Source organism: Magallana gigas, chromosome 10 (genome assembly GCF_963853765.1).
Source record: "Magallana gigas chromosome 10, xbMagGiga1.1, whole genome shotgun sequence".
Lineage (NCBI taxonomy): Eukaryota > Metazoa > Mollusca > Bivalvia > Ostreida > Ostreidae > Magallana > Magallana gigas.
This window is the reverse complement of record NC_088862.1, coordinates 8,128,729-8,149,333: the sequence shown is the minus strand read 5'-3', so window position 1 is coordinate 8,149,333 and position 20,605 is coordinate 8,128,729. Positions and strand designations below refer to the sequence as shown.

Genomic DNA, 20,605 nt, shown 5'->3' with positions numbered 1-20,605 from the left:
ATGTTTTTACAAATCTCAGATGATCAATAAATCACTGAGAATGCATGCACCAATTATAAGATTACAGGTCTGTGGTATCACTGATATCTTCGATCTTTTAAATGTGGACAATCTTCCACTGATGTATTTAAAACGAATTAACTATACTTTGTTGTTTTTATGTCTTTAAGCCAAATAGAATAAAACATGGTTTAAATAATTACAAGCCTTACAGGAAGTAAATTAAATGTGTCATTAACGTCTTAATGTTGGTATCGTAATCTTGATAACATTGAAGTTTATAATTACAATTTTACAGAAGAAAACATGACACAAGCATCAAAACCACGGCCGAAAACCATGTAACTTTTTTTAATAACCAAATTGTTTAATTTTAATGAAAAAGATCGACATATTTAATGCATAAATATTTGGTCAAATACTGTTTTTTGGAATTTCTTTTTAAATGAAAAGAAACGCAAAACCACTTGTTTCATAGTTAATTCGTTTTACTTTTTTTATCCGTTTTAAATAATTGTTCTTGTTTTACCACAATCTACAATGTGTTGATAGTGTTTTTTGTTAAACTGAACGTGCATAATAGCTCTAAAGAATGGCATCATTTCTTTTTTAACATTTGTCTCATATTTTGTAAAAATAAAAACTACAGCATTAAAATTATCCATTATATGGTATTGGCTAACAAATAATACCTTTTATTAATTTTTTTTATTGTATGCTAAATTTTATTTTTAATAGGCAATAGAATGAAAAAAAACAACCTTTTTTCGAGTTTTGTTTTAGTCTCATTCCATTAATGATAAAAAGCCAATGTTATGTCAATAAAGGTTCACTTTACTTTGGCATTGGATACCTGATTTCGGATATCATTAGTCGAAGAAGACAGTGTATTCAGTTTGTCTACACTGTCTGGTTTGGACCAACAATACCCCCCCCCTTTTTTTTTGCAAAAAAAGCATACAATCGTTATATTCACTTTGATATTCATGTGTATGAAGTATTTTTGTATTGGATACACTCTATGTCAGTGGTGTGAAGAACTAATGGAACAGTTGTTTAAAATACAATATTTAGTCCTTTTAATGGCTAAAAATATAGTACTTTTTTGAAATGCAAAAGATATGATTTAAAGATTATTCTTAAACGTGCATATCAAAATTATTATCTAAAATGATTATCTTAGTTTCATTTCATTTCAAAATAATAAATATATGTAAAACACGTGAGTTCCTTCACTTGTGCTCATTCGCAAAGTGTGTTGCTTAATGTTTAGCGCCACAGATTTCCAATGCTTAAATAAGGGGAAATATACACTAATTGTAAATATAAGCAAATTTTACTATAGATATAAAACTTTGAATCAACCCAGAATTAGACATCTACAACTTAGAGTAAACCACATTTAAAAAAAAAAGATCCGTCATTATTTCTATTTTCTGACAGAACATAAAAATACTATTCTTAAAGACATCAAACTCTTCTTGAATTTGAAAAAAAAAAGAATTAGAAAAAAAAAAGAAAGAAATTCCCAAAATTTACAACAGTTATTATCATTATCCTAATCAACATTGATGTGAAAATGTTTTTGTATCGACAGTATGCGTTTTTAATAGAAAGATAGATAGATAGATAGATAGATAGATAGATAGATAGATAGATAGATAGATAGATAGATAGATAGATAGATAGATAGATAGATAGATAAATAGATAGATAGATAGAATTACATTTCTAACACTTTTATATTTTATTTCATCGCAATTAAATCCCCTGATGCAAGTGAAAGTCTTCAAGACAGAATCCAATAATATCAGTATTTTCAACAGTCACTTTCAAAAACGTTCTTAACAGGAACTTCAGTGTTCTATAAACAGAACACTTGCTCTTTAAGATTTGTTACTTGTCCAATAACCAGAGAATTCAGATTATTTTAAAGCTGTATTTCATTTGGAGAAAGTATAAATTTACATGGAACACTCTTATTAAGTGCACTCATCCTTATAACGTTCGTTAAATGGACTTCCTATTAATATATTTAATGGGTTTGATAAAACTTCCTTGTAATTACGCAGCAGAGAAACTTATTATTTCTGCGAAGAATTTGGTGCATTAAAGAGTCAAAATGCCGTTTTTACAGATTTTTATATTTCAAATTCTATTATTATTAGGATACTTCTGCTCTGGTAAGTGTAATTTGTTTTTAGAATAAATTCAGATGATCAGATGCTGCCGCACGATAATTTGGTGGTCAATGCATCATATACAATTATCTTCGTTCCATACCGGTAAATTAAATGACGCGGACCCCAGAATAGTTTCTGGCGACCGTATAAAAGTTTCTGGTGTCAACCAAATAATGTAGGCGCATTACATGAGCGTGCGCTTCTTGTCACCTAAATACTCCATCAAAGAAAAAATAGTTGATGTATTCGTGAACTACAGTTCTCTGTTTCGAAAATGTCATTGCTGTAAATGGTTCAAAGTAATATACAACCCTACATGTGTATGTTATTACGGGTCAAAACAGTTAAGATCTAATAATCTATAGTTACATTTAATTTGTAATTGATCTTTGAAAAAGAAGCTTTTCAATGATTTCAGAACATTTTGTGCGCACTATGTATACTGTATATCTTACTATTTATTCCTTAAATCCATAGGATATTTAAATGTTACAAGTATCCATTAATTAAACATTGAATATGTTTTGAAAGATGTGGTCTCAGAACTGCAACGGTGTGCATACAAATTTAATAACGCGGGCTAGTGCGTTATGAAAATTTGTTTGCAAATGTTGTTAGCGTTGGAACCTGAGATCCGCACCACTTATTATTCTTTGTGTTCAATGCAACAGTGGTAACCCTACACTCGCCTTAAATTTGCCACACATAAAGACCTTATGCCATTTCTTCTTGAACGTCTAATTTTGATTTTTTGGCAACCGTTCTGTAATCATATATTACAATTTTGCCTGTTTATTCCAAAATGATATATAATAACAATATGTAATAAATTGGCCTCAGAAAACTAGTTTTGATCTCCAAATTGATTCAACTCGAATCCAATAATCTTTCAATAATAGTGCCAATATTATCTATTTGTATTTCAAGGTATTCCAGAGGAAAAGAGTATTATTCTGGGAGTAATCAACCCTCTCTCGATCAAAGTTTTCAAAGAAATTCCAAAAAGTCAGGCGAGCTCTTTTAGAAATGCTTTTCATAAAATAACACCATCAAACCTACGTCTTTACAGTCTGGCGTCGAATCCAAAAGAAACCACTGTCTTTGTAGCCATAGTTGATACTATCTATATCTATTCAAATTTTTCTATCTCGGAAAAGAAAGATGATCGGTTGTCAATTTTGTTTAAAGGAAAGTCCGCTGCGTTCGGACAGATTGCATTGGACTATTTATCAAATAATTTGTATTGGTGCGACTCTTTACTAAAATGGATTGCTATGAAACCAGCAAACAATTTTAACAACACAATTTATAAAATCATAATTCACAAGGATTTAAATCAACCTGAAGGACTGTCGATGGACCCGGAAAACAGGTAACACTTAATAATGAGATTAAATAAGTTTTACCATGATATCTAGTTGAATGCCGGAATTTGAATGAAGTAACATTTTTATTACCAGACTAATGTTCTTTTCTGACAATGGTCCAAATCCCAGAATTGAAAAGGCCTCTCTTGACGGAGAGGACAGAGTGACCATAGTATACAGAGGACTGTCTAGAGTTCTATCACTTACTGTAGACACTGCAAATAAAAAGCTTTACTGGGCAGATCTTCAGAGACATACAATAGAGGGCAGTAGCTACGACGGCTCCAACAGAAAAGTAATAAGACGTCTGAACCTTTGGTCTGTGACAGGTGTGGCCTACCATCAGGTACTTATAAACGAAGTTGGTTGGATACCTAATTGTTGATTTATGTAATGGAATACAAGATAACATGTTCAAAGACTTATTTATAGATTTGGTGTCTTTAACAATAATTTAATACAGTATCACAAGTTTAAACCAATTTTTTATATCGGTATCACAAACAATAATACAATAAATAGCATAATAATTAAAAAAAAACTTAAAAGAAATAAGGTGTACTACAGAAATCGTACTTATTATATATGTCAGATAATTATGAATCAGGTATCAAAGAAAGCTCTTTTTAAATACTTCTTGCTGTCACAAGTAGCATTCTGGTTTGGATTGCATAAAAATTGAAAACTAACTGTTGGTTATGTCCATAAGATCAGAAATTCTAAAAGGAATACTAGATGAACGTGTTTGACAACATTTATTGAATCACGAGTAAAAATAACTTTCTCGTTTGACGTCACACCAGTATTTACCGGTGTCTTTAAGTTTGTTTCTTATTTCATTCACGGGTCTCATCTGCACAGTGTCGAATTGATTATATATAAAAAATTGTGTAACACCAAATCACTGATTTATACGCTTAAACTATTTTCATGTATTTTTATTTATCAGAATATGTTGCATGCAGTGAGTCTTGAACCAGGGAGAATGTTTGGACTTGACATAACGTCCGGCTGTATGTGTTACTCAAGGATATTAGAACCAACACAACCTATCTCAATCGCTGTGTATGATACTAAACCCGAAGTTTCATTTTACAGTAAGAAGCGCCTATTGAACTATATATAGTTTATGTTGTGAGATATAAAATCATTGGCAATGACAAGTAAAAGAAACATTCAAGATACCAATAAATATCTGCTTTACAACTCTTGTTAGTATAAAATTAGAGTATACATTTGAAGGAGTGATAAAGATTCCGGTTCCCTTAAAAAAAGCTTACATTTTCTTTGGCTTCGCCGTAGGAAATAGGCTTGCTCTAGGGTAACTGTAATCTAGACTTCTTTAATCAATAATTGTATACATTAAAAGTGATCAAATTAATATACAATGTACATGTAATTTTAATTTGTTATACATTTTAACCCAATAATTTAAAACACTTTTACAAATCAATTTATCCATGCGTCGTATTTTGAGATTTACAAGTTCTGTTATTTTAAAACATGAGCATTCTATAAATTAATTCGGAAAATGTCAAGTTCATAATAGTGAAAAAAGTCCGTTTAGGGTGATTTTCGGAAAATCAGCAAATATTTTTATTATATAGCGATAAATACATAGTGGTATAATAATAACTTATCTGAACCTTTGTAACGAGAGTAAAACACTTCATATGCTTTCCAATGCAATTATTTCCATTTATAGTAGTTTAAAAATAACCACAATTATTATTTTGTAAGCATGTATTTTGCGTGTTTATCATATAAGTTGCTACAACATAATTGTCTAAATTCATTTTGTAAATAGTGCCATTGAGGGGTTATTTGACATATCTATGTCTGTTCATTTTAAAAATGAACCGACATTCGTAAAACATTCATAAATTATCGAGAAAGGGATGATGTGTTTCGTAAATTCCATTTAACCTTGTATATCATGATGACCTAGTCGGACGACAATTACTGTTAATTCAAAGTCCACGTGGTACAAATAAACGATAGGGGATTATTCCGCTTTGTACGAACCTTAAATTTCCGGAAGCTTATAATTACGTTTGTTAGGTATGTGAAAGGAATTTTTTTATATTTCAAATATTACAATCAACGTTATTTCTTATTTTCTTCTGATATAATAGGTAAATCTGAAGTTATTCACTCAGGTGTTTTCAGCTGTACTGTCGCTTTAAAGTTTACAGTCATTACATTCATATATTTTACAATTTTATGCTATCAATTCTTAATCAAAAGACATACAGTTGTATGTATTTTTATAAATTTTCAGATCTTTGTTCAACCTTAAATTGTCATCACATGTGTATCAACACAGCGTCGGAGCCTCGATGTCTGTGTTCCGAGGGTTTCGATCTCGATAATGATGGCAAAACCTGTACAGGTGTTTTTATCAATTTAATTTCGTATTCGACCTAAAAGAACAGATAAATTTTCAAATAGATATAGGTGTGAACTTAAATGTGTTTTGAAAGTAAACTCAAGTATCATCATGACCCATATCCGAGGATTTTTTTTTTAAACGCTTAGTTTATTTAATTTTACAAATGTAAACTGAAGCAGAATATTTATATTAGGTTGTTAATTATATATTGATTTGTTTTCTATAGTGAATTTTTTTCATTTTTTTTTTTGTAGAGACATCCCCCTTTTTTAAGAGGGGTTTTATTGTAAACAACGCCACAATGTTTGCTATGCATGAGATACACTCCGCTAACGGACAATTGAGTAAATATGTGTATGTGCATATTCCTAGCAGTGTCATTGAGACATTTACTGTTGACGCAAAGTTAGACATCATTTACTTTGTGGACAGTAGAAACAATGTTCTTAAGAAACACGACATCAAATCCCGACAAAATAGTGTTTTAACATCTGTTTTTTCTGCAAAAGGTATCCTTTTTATGTATATAAATCGAGCTAAAAAAAATCATTAACTATTCATATTCATCGCATACATGTATGTTTAACACAAATTTAGTTTAGATAATAGCATAACTTATTTATCAATCAATCAATTTTCACAAAATATGAAAAACATTCATCTAAATTAAATAAGATTATTTCCAAATTTATTTTAAAAAAAGAAGAAGAATTGTTTTCTTAAAGAAAAAAATATTTTCATGAATTGCTTTGTGTTCACTTTATAGACTTGAATTTTGACTGGATAGCAAATCTTCTCGTCTGGATTGAACCTGAACGGTCAAGTTTACAGTCTTTCTCAGTAAATTCTCAGATCACAAATACCTTATACGCCAACCTGCAAAACCCCGCTTCTCTAACCGTAGATCCCTACAATGGGTAAGCAATGTACTTTTCCTATGATGAGTGATCAAACGCCACTGTCAATTGGTTGAAATGGTTGGCTTGAGTGTTTTATGACCCTCATTTTTTTCAGTTTTTTTTTTACAATAAATATAAATATTAAAAACAACAGTAGTTTTTTTTTTTAACAAAGAACAACTGAATGGTTTAACACTTGATAAGATGTGCGCAGTGAAAGCATAGTAAGCATATGCTTAAGAAACTAACTGTAACCGATACCACATGTTATTCAATTTGTGTTAGATTTCTCTACTGGATCTCTGGAAAATCTGAAAGATGTATAGTCCGTGGATCGTGGCTCAGAGATGTACCAAACGTTATGATATCCGTAGACTCCCTTGAAGACCCAATTTTTTTAAAGTATGACGTAGAGAGTAACAGGTAATTCTATTTAAGAAGAAGCTATTTTTTTCTATTTAAGTCGCATTAAAGGCTTCGTCATGATGTGGGCTGAAACTTTGAAGTTTTAAGTTTGAATTTTCTATTTTCCATTTTTTGGAATTGAAATATCTTTTTAATATGATAAAAATTCTACGTGTTTTTTTGGAAAATGTTTTGACTGTTGAATAGTAATATGATTAGTTTTATAAATGTAAAATATGAGTTAACCATATTTCGCTTTATAAACAATATTCATAGGGTAAAACATTTAAACACATTATTTAACAATGATAAACATTTTACATGAACAATTAAAAATTCAAAAAGTATAATTTATCAGCTTATATCGTGTCATGTCTTTTAACAAATATCTCAATGTATGTTCAGTTTATAATTTCAATGTATTTTGACAGACTCTATTGGCTAGATCGCAAAATTCTCAAAAGTTCAACAACAACCGGCTCAGATATCAAAACCCATGTCATAACAAATGGAGCGACAAAAATAGTTGTATATAAGGTTATTTTTATAACGTTTTTTTCTTTTAAGCTTACCTTAACCGAAACGTATGGTGAGCTTTTCTAATCAAAATATTTCCTTTGTGAGTGGCTGTCGTCGTTGTCCCTGCAAACTTTTTTCTTATATTTTTATCTTCTTCTTTAGAACCACTAGGTTTCAACTTGTTACAAAGCATCACTGGGTAAAGGGGAGTGAAGATAAACCAAATAAAGAGCTATGCTCTCTTTTAAAGGGACGACAATTTAGAATCATTAAAATTCTATTGGTATTTTTCAAAAATCTTCTCCTCAAAAACAATTTTACCAGGGGCTCGTAACAAAAAGGGTACTTAAGTCTAAGACAGTGCTAAGTAGGACTTATGTACATTCTAAGATTTAATTCCGTAACTAGAAGAGTGTTTAGCTAAGACAATTTACCCAAAACTTAGGTGGCCGGTAGAGGTGACTTAAGTATGTCAAAAGTATTGTTTTCACACATTTAGAAGTTTTATTGTTAATTATTTCAATTCAGCATATGATTACAGAGTACTAATCACATTATGATATTTACACAGAATGAATATCTTAATATTCACGAATACAATTTTTTTGATTTGATTGATATAAATATCAACAGTGGTCGTAATAATCTGTAACATTTTCCATAAACCGGTAATATGCAAGTGGACTGCTAAATAGGATGTAAACACGTAATGGTCGGTTTACAAGAAGTAACTGCATATATAAACTCGCAAAACTTGAAACTAAAAAACGACGTTCGAAGACAGAAAAATCCTGAGCGATTTGAAAGACGACAATTGCCTCATTTCAATATATCGACTTAATGAAGAAATGATACCCAGAATATGTGAATTGCCTTATTGGTGAGGTAAGAGGTAGAACAAAAGATAAAAAGAAATCCACTATATAATTATAGTATATCCAGTTCTATCGGCATCGAAATATTACGCCACAGACAGTCTTCGAGAACGACTAAAATAGTGAATATTCGTCAAAGCAAACAAGCAACAACAATAGCCTGAATATATTGTCCGAGATCCATCGCTTTGAGCTTTTTAAAAATTTTTAGGCACATATGTATATATACTCATGCCACCTTGAATATATTGTCTGTACATTTACATCTACCCCATCAAATATCAAAGATGTCATGCACGTGTATCTATAAAAACCAATACATTCAAATTCGACAAAAGAAATGAAAAATACGTTTTTACTTTTTAACATAAACATGACTTAGCTAAGACATTGCTAAGTCTGCTTGATGTTACTGTATAAGACATACTTAAGCAGGACTTATGTAGGGCCTAAGATTCCGCCTAAGTCCTACTTATGACCCTACTTAAGTCAAAATCTTAGCATGCTTTATGTTACGAGCCCCAGATAATCTAAATTTTGTGTGGAAGCATACCCAGGTTGTGTAAACTCAAATTTGTTCAAATCATGGTCGCCGGGTGAAGAGTTGAGCCAGAAAGGGTGGATCAAGTTTTACAAAGGAATATAAGAGAAAATCTTTTAAAATATTCTTCTCAGATAGTATTATGCAAAAAATGCTCAAAATTGTACGGAAGCATTCTCAGGTAGATAACATTCAAGTTAGTTTAAATCATAGCCCCCGGAGTAGCGTGTGGTCACAAAGGAGGGGGTTCAATTTTCACATATAAAATATTCGAAACAATCTTCAAAAAACTTTTGGAAAAGAATTCTGTCGCTGGAGAAAATTGCCGTCACAAAGATTGGGGAGGTTTGGAAATAGGAATAGAGAAACATCTAAAACAACGAAATGGGTTAGGTAATATGTGGATAAAAATCAGCATATGTTTAACTTTTAGTGTTAGATCTACTGTTCTTAATCGTCTAGATATTTTGAATTTAATACTATTTTTCTCATTTAGTCAGGGTTATGGTTATTGTTGCTCAGGTAACTATTGTTGCTCACTGTAACTAATGATCAAAGATGTAATTTTCAATATGTTATAATAACACAATTTCTCTTTGTATAGGATCGTTTTGGATGGATATACGGAGAACGACTTTTCTTTTCAAGAAGAAATGGCATCATTGAAAAATATGTAAAAACAATAAAAAAAGCAAGAGATGTAACTGTGTTTGATGCATCTCTACAAAACGATAGACAAGGTATAAAACAGCTGTTTGGCCATTGTTAACACCATCCTAAGCGCAAAGTTACATATATACTGCAAAAATGTTGTTAAAGCTCAATGTCAGGTGTATGGACTGTTCTATCGTACGATTATTTACAAATTAGAATAACTTAACGTCATCATTGTTTACATATTGCTGCTTCTATAAAATGCTATTCAATGTGATTCAATTGAAACAGGTACCTGTAATATATTAAATGGAGGATGTGGAGAAATATGTATTCCAAGGAAAAATGGTCGTATATGTAAATGCGATGTTGGCTTAAAACTTCAAGCCGACCAGAGCTGTTACAGCGGTATGTACCTATGTTTTTTTCCCCTTCCGATAATAATATTATTTAGCTCTTACTAGTTTGCCCGTAGTCAATGTAAATGTAAGCATAGTCTTTATGACAAATTACAGAACTTACAATTCACAAAATAATACTTTTGCTAAACACAAAAATAAAAATAACCTTTTTCACAATACAGTGATTTACATGCACTACTAGACATTGGCATCTGCCGAGTGTAGTTCCCTCTTTTGGTTTACGATAAGGGATTGCAATTTATCGTTTTGTAAAAACCTGCAGGACTGAAATACACGATCCCCATTTATCAATTAATTGGTATAATTAATAATAATCAGCAACGTAAAAAAAATAACGGACTACACGGAATAATCATGATAATGTCAGATTCATATTCCCATAACAGACGATTTGATTGTTCTTCTAGCTAATTTACTAATGTACATTTGACATTTACAAAATTTAGTTAATCTTAGTGACTTTTTAAATTATTTTATCATTTTGTCACATGGAATGTGTAATTATAAACATTAAGATAATTTCTTTCAAATTGGTAATTCAGGCGGATTATAGAGCTAGTGATCATAACAGAATTTACATAACCTGTCATGTATTTTTCTTCATATTCCGCAAAAAATAAAAACCAACGAAAGCATGTTGATATTTCAAAGTTCATTATGACGTTATCACTGATTCTGAACTTTATTACGAAGGAATCCTAGTATGTGGAAAATAAAACAATTTTTGCTGATTTGAAATAAAAAGATGTTCCTCCTAAGGGATATGATGTATCGTGAACAAAATATTTCACAGGCCGAAAAACAATCTTTAAGCAAGTTCTTAAAGGTGGTGAAAAGGTGGCTTAAAAATTCGCTCCATTGAACACAAATCGCTATTATCAACACCGCTCCAATGGACACTGATTGCCGTTATAAATTTTTTTTTTTTTTTGGGGGGGGGGGGGTCAAAATTATTAAAGGGGCGAGCGCAGTTTCTGTATCTAAATATGCGCTTGAAATTATATAAAAGTATGTTTGTTTCCTGTTATAAATTAATCGGTGAAATTATATAAAAGTATGTTTGTTTCCTATTATAAATTAATCGGTGAAAGCTCTCTCTCTCTCTCTCTCTCTCTCTCTCTCTCTCTCTCTCTCTCTCTCTCTCTCTCTCTCTCTCTCTCTCTCTCTCATGGAGATATTCAGTGAAGGGAATTATCGGGCTATGTCATGAGGTCAGCGTTTTTACTGGTAGATGTAGTTTGATTGTACATTTCACCAAATATTCATCGGCAGTGCCTCTCGGCTGGCAGGCGAAGTTAACAAACTTCTTGTATTATATACGTAGAGTGTCTGATTTTTTTTTTTAAAAAGTTTGTTTTATGTAATTTTGTGCAATGAATGTATAACTTATATCATTAAAGAATAATTTAATAAAAAAAAAAATAAAGTCCCAGGGGTCAATATACTTGGGGGTGGTGGTGGAAGGGGGATCAATCCTGTCCTCAAGCACCTGTGGGTATTACTGCTTTGTTTCTCTAGACATAGTTTTGTTCGTTTGTGTATATCTAATAAAAGTCTATTGTTTGTCCAACTTTAACAAAAACCCTGAAACTAAAACAGAATATACAAGATATTATAATACACAACAGGTATGTCGTGTGCCAAGGTGCATGTCAGGGTTTCTAAAGCGTTGTAATCTTAGTTTGTACGTGTATACAATAAGTCCAGTGAATGAAAGTTTATTTACATTTGTAATTCATTCTGAAAATATTATTTCCAAACTCTGGGTTTTAAAAATGTAACGTCTACAAATTATAGTTACATGTATGGAAGAGTAAAATCTAGAGGCTTATTAATTATCATTGAAATATATTAATAGGTCTGGAGTAAATATGTCACATGCCCGGCCGGGTATATCATACAATTGTATGTACATGTATATGTATACATCATTTGCAACATTTACTCGCAGTAAATACGTAACCGGTATTTGGTAACATTGTTTGTAATAGAACTAATAGTTTAAAAATCACATATACAATTAAATATTTTAACATATATCATTTCTATTGTTATTCTAGATCAGTTGTAAATGTATAATAATCAATACTATTAAAATTATACTTGCTGGAATAGCGCCGTGATCATGAAAACCGGGAAAATGCGTAGAACTAATACCCTATTAGTTTCAATGCATTTAAAAGATAGTTTCATCTTCTTCCATGCATTTCAATAAGTTATGAATGAGGTGAACGTATATCTACTCGGTTTTTATTTATTAACAAAGTACCAGGAAGCCGAACAGTTTCCATTTAGCTATAAAAAATTGTTTACTGAAGAATAAATACGTATTTCATTCTAAATTCATGCATGCATGTATTTTATAAAATAAATTAAAAACTAAAAGATATATGTGGACAGGATATATGTTGCCCTGGCGCAGATGGAGTGAGGTGATGCAGGTAAACGAAGGGTCATGCGTTCAATCCTCGTCTTGGGCATTTTGAATTTTTTAGCTCACCTGAGCTGAAAGCTCAAGTGAGCTATTCTGATCACTTTTTGTCCGTCGTCCGTCTGTCCGTCCGTCTGTCTGTCCGTCTGTAAACTTTTTACATTTTGAACTTCTTCTCTTAAACCGCTTATCAAATTTCAACCAAATTTGGCACAAAGCATCCTTATGGGAGGGCGAATTTAATTGCAGAAATAAGAGTCCGATCTGTATTCAAAGCGGAGAAAACCTTGAAACTGTAGAAAAAGGTGGGTGCATTTTTAAAAATCTTCTTCTCAAGAACTACTGATTCCAATTCAACGTAGTTTAGCATAAATTATCCTTATGGGAAGGAAAATATAAATTGCAAAAATTAAGGTCCGATTCTGTTTCAAATCTGAGTTATTACGAAAATAATAATAAAGGAAAGGCGTGTTTCAATCAGTTTAATAGCTTCGGGCTCGGCATCCGGTAAAATGGGTAGACAAGACTTGGCCTGGGCAAAACAAAAGATTGGCAGTTATTAATCCGCCAATCTCATTAAAATTTCAGGATATTTGATGGACCAGTATATTTGTATTTGCTGTAAATATTGCTGCAAAATAATGCGTATTTGGAATTGACGATTGCCGATCTGCCCCGGCTTTTATTTTGCCACGGCCCGGGTTTGCATACCCATTTTACCAAGACTCGTATTCCATACTTCTAAAACGAGGTTCTTTGTTTAAAGCAGCCATGACATTATACGAAAAAGGGTCGATCTGACTATGATGAATTTGCTTGTTGTGCAACAGTTCGCGAATGAAGGGAAATTTTTGAAACATGCAAAATATATTCGTGCCGATTTTGTGAAGTAAATTGAGGCTAAATATTTCAATGCCATGAATGCGTTTACAGTTTTCACACATGACGTTGGTGTTAGCTTTTTCGAATTTTCGTTTCGTTTTCATTATTTATGCTTTGTAGCCTGGGAACTATCGTCTGTATTTCGTGATTTTTACGTATCAAATCAAACAGGGACTTCGATAAATCAAACAGTTAACTGTTTATCTGCGCAAATTAAGCAAAATCTGATGTATCAAAAAAGTACTGAAATACAATTCATTCTATCTGTAATTCGGCATTATCTTTTGCGTAATGGTAGATTAATGTAATAGGTTTTGTTGAGATGCTCGGCATTTTCTCAAGTTTTTTCAGTTTAAATAGGGTTTGATATCGCTGTCGGAAATATGTAGGTATATACATGTACATGTATATATATATGATTCATTTCGAAAAAATAAATTGTGTTCTTTATTTGTTATAGTGCATTAGCTTGTGTTTAATTGTTTACAATTTCTATTTACTAACCATATTTGAGTGTTAAGCTTCGAATTATAAGCAAGATACAGAGATTTGCTCACAATTCTATGTTTGTACACAGATCTTAAAAACTAAAGATTAAAAAAGTTTAAAAAATTGTCAGAATTTATTAAGAAAATTTTTAAAGTCTGTTCTTCCAGAAACCAACTTTAACAACTTATTGTATTGTAAACTTAACCTTTTTAGCTCACCTGAGCCAAAGGCTCAAGTGAGCTTTTCTGATCACAAGTTGTCCGTTGTCTGTCGTCGTCGTTGTTGTCGTCGTTGTTGTTAATTTTTCACATTTTCATCTTCTTCTCAAGAACCACTGAGCAGATTTCAACCAAATTTGGCACAAAGCACCACTAGGTGAAAGGGATTCAAGTTTGTTCAAATGAAGTGCCACGCCCTCTTTTAAGGGGAGATAATTGAGAATTATTGAAAATTTGTTTGTATTTTTCAAAAATCTTCTTCTCAAAAACTATTCGGCCTGAAAAGCTTTCACTTGTGTGGAGGCATCATTAGGTAGTGTAGATTCAAGTTTGTTCAAATCATAGTTCCCGGGTGTAGGGTGGGCCCACAATTGGGGGATCAAGTTTTACATAGGAATATATAGAGAAAATCTTTAAAAATCTTCTTCTCAAAAACTATTAGGCCAGGAAAGCTCAAATTAAAATGGGAGCATTCTCAGGTAGTGTAGATTCAAGTTTGTTCAAATCATAGTTCCCGGGCGTAGGGTGGGGCCACAATTGAGGGATCAAGTTTTACATAGGAATATATAGAGAAAATCTTTAAAAATCTTCTCAAAAACTATTAGGCCAGGAAAGCTCAAATTTGAGTGGAAGCATCCTCAGATAGTGTAGATTCAAGTTTTTTCAAATCATGGTCCCCAGGGGTAGGGTGGGGCCACAATTGGGGGATCAAATTTTATATAGGAATATATAGAGGAAATCTTAAAAAAATCTTCTTCTCAAAACTATTTGGCCAAGAAAGCTCAGATTGGCATGTAACCATCCTTAGGAAGTGTAGATTCAAGTTTGTTCAAATCATGGTCCCTGGGGGTAGGGCGGGGTCACAATAGGGGATGAATTTTTATAGATAGAGAAAATCTTTAAAATTCTTCTTATCAAAACTATTAGGCCAGGAAAGCCCAAATTTGAGTGGAAGCATCCCCATATCATATAGATTCAAGTTTGTTTAAATAATAGTCCAGGGGTAGGGTGAGGCCACAATGGGGGATGAATTTTTACTTAGGAATATATAGAGAGAATCTTTAAAAACCTTCTTTTTAAAGACTATTTGGCCAGAAAAGGTTTAAACTTGTGTAGAGGCATCCTCGGTTAGTGTAAATTCAAGTTTGCAAAATCACAGTACCTAGTGGTAGGGCGGGACCGTGATGGCGGTTTGAATTTTTACATAGAAATATAAAGAGAAAATCTTTAAAAGTATTCTGGGAAAGTTTTCGGTTCAAAACTCAGTACTTAGTGTGAAAGCACAGGTTATGCAGATTTAAGTTTGATGAAACCATGATTCCATAGAGAAAAGTGGGGCCATGAAATTGGGGGGGGGGGGGGGGGGGGTTATATAGGAATAGAGAAAAATCTTCTTACAGGTACAACAACAAAAGGGGCTTGGTATTTACCAAAAAATAAGAGGTGGATAAATATTGACAGATTTTCATTTTTTTTAAGCAATATCTACTGTACTCGGTTGTCAAGATATTTTGATACTGTAATGCTAATTTGATCAGAATTAAGGTAATTGTTGCTCAGGTGAGCGATGTGGCCCCTGGGCCTCTTGTTGTTCATTTTATTCTTTTAAAACAAAAACCGTTTTAAATACCCTTTTCTGTTTCGGAATCATTGAAACTTGCGACAGAATATACATTGATTACTTATCTATTGTAACGAATCATGTATAATCAAATTCACTTGTTAACATCGCTGCGTTGTGTGTCTAGATATGCTTTTATTTCTTTGTGTATATCTAAATAAAATCTTTTGTTTGATAAACCTCAGAAAAACCCTAAAACTAACACAGATTATACAGGATATACACACAAGGTGTGTTTTTTGTCCAGACGCACGGCTCCGCTTTTTAAAAAATAAATACTTCGCATATAGGTTGGATATATATCTGTCCATTGATCACAGCTGATTAAATTGTCATATAGTTAATACATTTTGTCGGTAAATTAAGAAAAATGTTGAATACGGATTTTTTCAAATGGCTTAAAGGTGCTTAAAGATGGCTTAAAGAAGTTTGGACATTAAGGACCTATAAGTTATCCTTAAATGTGGCTTAAAGGTGGCTTAAAGAGAGTTTTTCAGCCGCCTTTAAAGACCTAGTAGCCATCTTTAAGCCGCCTTTAAGCCACATTGAAACTTAAAGGTACCTTAAAGGTGGCTCAAAGACTGGCTTTAAGCTACCTTTAAGCATTTTTAAGCAACCTTTAAGGAGAACGTAAAGATAGTCATTTATCCTGTGTTTTATTTAACATAGTCAATTTGCTAAATAAATGATTCAGATTTGGTTTAAATTTTTCTTAACAATTATTATAAGTTGCTATAAAGAAAAACACATACAATACACAAAAAGATTCTTGAAATTTTCATTTGAATTGTTCTGTAATATTTTTCTTTCACTTTCAGATGTGCTTGCGTCAAACTTCATTGCAGTAACAGATAATTCCCATGGGAGAATACTACAAATTGATCTCCTGACTGGACGTGTTGTAAAATTACCTCTTTCAATTAAAAAACCGACAGGACTAGCCCTGGACAAATCAACAATGACGCTTTTCTATTCAGATGTCACAGAAAAAGCAATAATATCAACAACATTACAAGGAAAAAATAAAAAGTTATTATACGCTCCAGGTAGTAGTTAAGAGAAGAACTAAATGCCGAATTCTCTTATCATTCACAGGATGAACCTCTGCCATTCAGTCAACTGAATGATAACTGAATGGTCTTGAAAGGTGACTGAATGGCATAGCTATGCCATTCAGCCACATTTCAGTTACCTATCAGTCACCTTTCAGTTAACTGAATGGCAGAGATTCATCCTGTGATTATGTTACATTCATTTTTCACAGGAGTATATATGCAATTAGTTAATTTTTGATAATACATCTAAAAGTGTTTGTCTCATTTTAATGAAAGTTTGGGTTTGGCGTTGAAACGAATTCTGTATCTTTCATTCATCGGTCGTGAATTAACAAATTTAATTCATTTGTCAATCGACTACCTAATATGGAATTTGGTCTTAAAGTATTGTCAGAGTCAAAACGTTAACCCCTATTATTAGTAGGAGTCATTAATATTCTATATAAGCGGTATGTCTGTCTGGTTGTCAAATAAGCTACACCCCCCCCCCCCAACAAAACAACAAAACCCAACAAACAAACAAACCAGAAATAGCCCCAAAAACAAAAAACCAAAACAAACAGAGCTTCTTTCAGCATTTCACAAAGTATCGTTACAAAAAGGGGAATCTAAACATTTAAAGTGGGATATGATATAAAAAAGTAAAAATTAACTCTGTTTTTTCACAATTGTTCTTAGGAAGCATTGCACAAGAATTTCATTCATTGTTTAAGTGATATATATATATCATTTAATTACCTTTGTTTCTAGTGTTATAATAAGTTGACGTAATTTGCAGGTTTTTCGTATGCCCTCTGTTTAGCAATTGACTACTCGACGGGCAATCTCTACTATACGGCTGTAGGAGATACTACATATGAGAGATACATTGGTGTGGTTCACAGAGCCACATTAATCCACAAAACCCTGTTGAACAACCTAGATCAACCAAGAGATATTGCTCTTTATTCCTCAAAAGGGTAAACTCTCGATAATAGATATGGTGTTTTGCATTATCATTTTTGCAAAGAAATATTGCCAAAAATATTATGCTTCAAGGTTTATTTTGCGAGCATTGGCTGTGGCATAAATGAATTGCGGAATGCCATTGACAACATCTGGGCAAACCCACTCAAACAAAAGTCAAAACACATATTTATCAACAGGCAACATGTCATCAATATTATACCACCCTGGTTTTACCGCTGAGGGTCACAAACTTACGTAATTCAACTTATCTAATACATAGTTATGTTGAGTTATTGTTAAATTGAATTAGATAATACGACAAGTACAATTTTACACAATTCACTGGTTCAACAGTTTAGCAACTTCACATGCACAAATCAATTTTCACAATGTTTTCAACAAGTTAGCACAACAATACATAGGCATAAGTTGATTTGGTGCGCGCAAACGATATACGGGTAATTATACCATGACGAATATTTGGATATTTATTTGAAAATTCTCACAATCAAACTTATTTGTCCTCATTAATGACCTGAAATACATAAAGAACACAACAGCAGAAAAAAGAAAAAGTGTAATCGTTAGGAAGGGGAGGGTGGGATTCTGCCAGATGCAGAAAACGAGCTTTTTTTTAAAAAATACATTGCCCACCTTTTGTGAATATGTCCAGCTCCGAGTGATGCTTTTAAAGGACAAACCCGATCACAATAAGTTGAGAGGGGGGCCCCAACTCTTAATTTGTGGTTTTGCATACAAGATACAGTAATTCGAATATTTTCTTTTAAAATAAAGGCATCTTTTTTCTATGGAAGAAAAAATATGCTAATATATACAACTATAATCATTGGTGCTCATTTTTTAGTTTCCAATTGATGAAAATAAAGTTGTATGAAGTAACAATTTATATAGAATATATTTTTTCTTCAACTTTTAATTTTTTTTTAGATATATCTTTTGGACAGAAACTGGAAACAGGACTACAATTGGTAGAACACATATGGATGGAACATCCAAACACTACATCGCAACAACAGGAATTGATTCACCTAATAGCCTAACTATTGATTTTTCATGTAAAGTTTACCAAACGAAATTTTTGTTTTCATGCATACTTAAAAATAAGATACTCTTACTAATGAATTGTTCATGTACCTTCATTTTTCCCAATTACCAACACTTTAGCAAGTCGCTTGTATTGGACGGATGGACGTAAAAACAGGATTGAATCCTCTAATTTCGATGGGGGGAATCGCCATGTCCTCGCCATTGATTCTAATGCTTTCATAAATGATATTGTGGTCTATGGACAGTTTCTTTTCTACACGGCATGGCAACGAGCGTAAGTTCCATATATTTGATACTGATTGAATTTCATCAAATGCATTGTATTTGAACTAATTGGTGTATGTTGAAAATTTATTTCTTCATTTTATCATACTGACGGCAATTAATCATTTTGCCACGAATAATATATTGACATGTAGTGAACATAGAAGATGCAAATCACTTATTCGTTAGAATTACTCCACTTTATGAACTGTGAGAAATGTTTTCGTCAATAAGATTTCAGTTTTACACATTGAATAGCTCACGTGAGTTGAAATCTCAGCCGAGGTTTTCTGATCACATTCTGTATCTGTTTGTCTGTCTGTGTGTCGTGTCTGTCCGTCCGTCCGTAAACATTTCAACACTGGGCTTTTTTTTTATCCAACTTGGCACAAAATTGTAAAGATGAAGGAGTTTCAAGCTTGTTCAAATGAAGAGCTATTCCCTCTTTTAAGGAAAGATAATTTATAATAATTATTAATGAAAATTATTTTGCATTTTAAAAATCTTTTTAAATTTTTTTTTGAAATCTTTTTGGCTAAAACAAGTGTGAAAAAATCATCGGCTAGTACAGATTTAAATTTATTCAAATCCTGATCCCAAAAGATAGCAAGTGTTGGTTGATATTTTACATAGAAATCAATGAATAATCTTCAGAAATCTAAAAAAAACTGTTTGCCAAGAAGCATTTAAACTAATAGGGAGGAATAATCATGTAGTGTATATTCCGGTTTATTTATATAATGAAAAGATGTTAATTGAATATAAATTTTTAAATTGGGACAAGATTTTACATCTTTTAAATTAATCTTCCTCCTGAAAATCTTTTTGTCTAAAAAGCTTAAACCATTTGAAGCATCATCAGGTATTAATTCAATTTTCCTGAAGTTACGATTCTTAGCTCATAGAGTAAAGCTGGGAATCGAACGTTTACAAAGTAATTAGAACTGCAAACATCTTTTAAAGCCCTCTTCTTGAAAATCGGAAAATTTGAAACGTGCACGTGTCTAAGCATTCTCTAGAGGTGTAGATTCAAGGTTGTTTAAAGCAAAATGCTGCAGAGTGGGGGTGAAAATTGGAATATTTTAAAAGGAAAATAAACAGAACTTTTTTTTAATTTATTTTTACAAAAAAAGTATGTAAAATATCATATATAATTAAACTTGTGTGAAAGATACGAATACGGACCCTTAAATGTACAACTACATCAAAAAGTGTGTGACTTTCGGGTGGAATCGTTTTGTGTAAACCGTTGAGCGTTTAATGAAAACCGTTTAGCGTTTCTAATGGACCGTGAAGTGTTTCGTGTAAATCATTAAGCGTTTCGGACAAAGTCTGTCGAGTGTTGGCGTGCAAAGCATTTCGAACAATGAAT

The 20,605-nt window shown here is 32.2% G+C and overlaps 1 protein-coding gene and 1 long non-coding RNA gene across 2 annotated transcripts; both read left to right on the top strand.

Annotated features, from left to right (window-relative positions):
• The first annotated feature begins 2,097 nt into the window (after window positions 1–2,097).
• Window positions 2,098–4,641, top strand: LOC105317288 (uncharacterized). The gene is made up of 4 exons (XR_010709907.1): window positions 2,098–2,183; window positions 3,111–3,555; window positions 3,644–3,896; window positions 4,500–4,641. It is a non-coding gene; the product is annotated as an uncharacterized lncRNA (long non-coding RNA).
• Window positions 4,642–6,715: 2,074 nt separating this feature from the next.
• On the top strand, window positions 6,716–19,247 carry LOC136272260 (low-density lipoprotein receptor-related protein 6-like). Its single transcript, XM_066073546.1, has 8 exons — window positions 6,716–7,264; window positions 7,678–7,783; window positions 9,786–9,921; window positions 10,127–10,243; window positions 16,717–16,944; window positions 17,732–17,912; window positions 18,850–18,977; window positions 19,087–19,247. The coding sequence occupies exons 1-8, from the start codon at window positions 7,074–7,076 to the stop codon at window positions 19,245–19,247; spliced, it is 1,248 nt and encodes a 415-aa protein (XP_065929618.1). The 5' UTR covers window positions 6,716–7,073.
• Window positions 19,248–20,605: the final 1,358 nt, after the last annotated feature.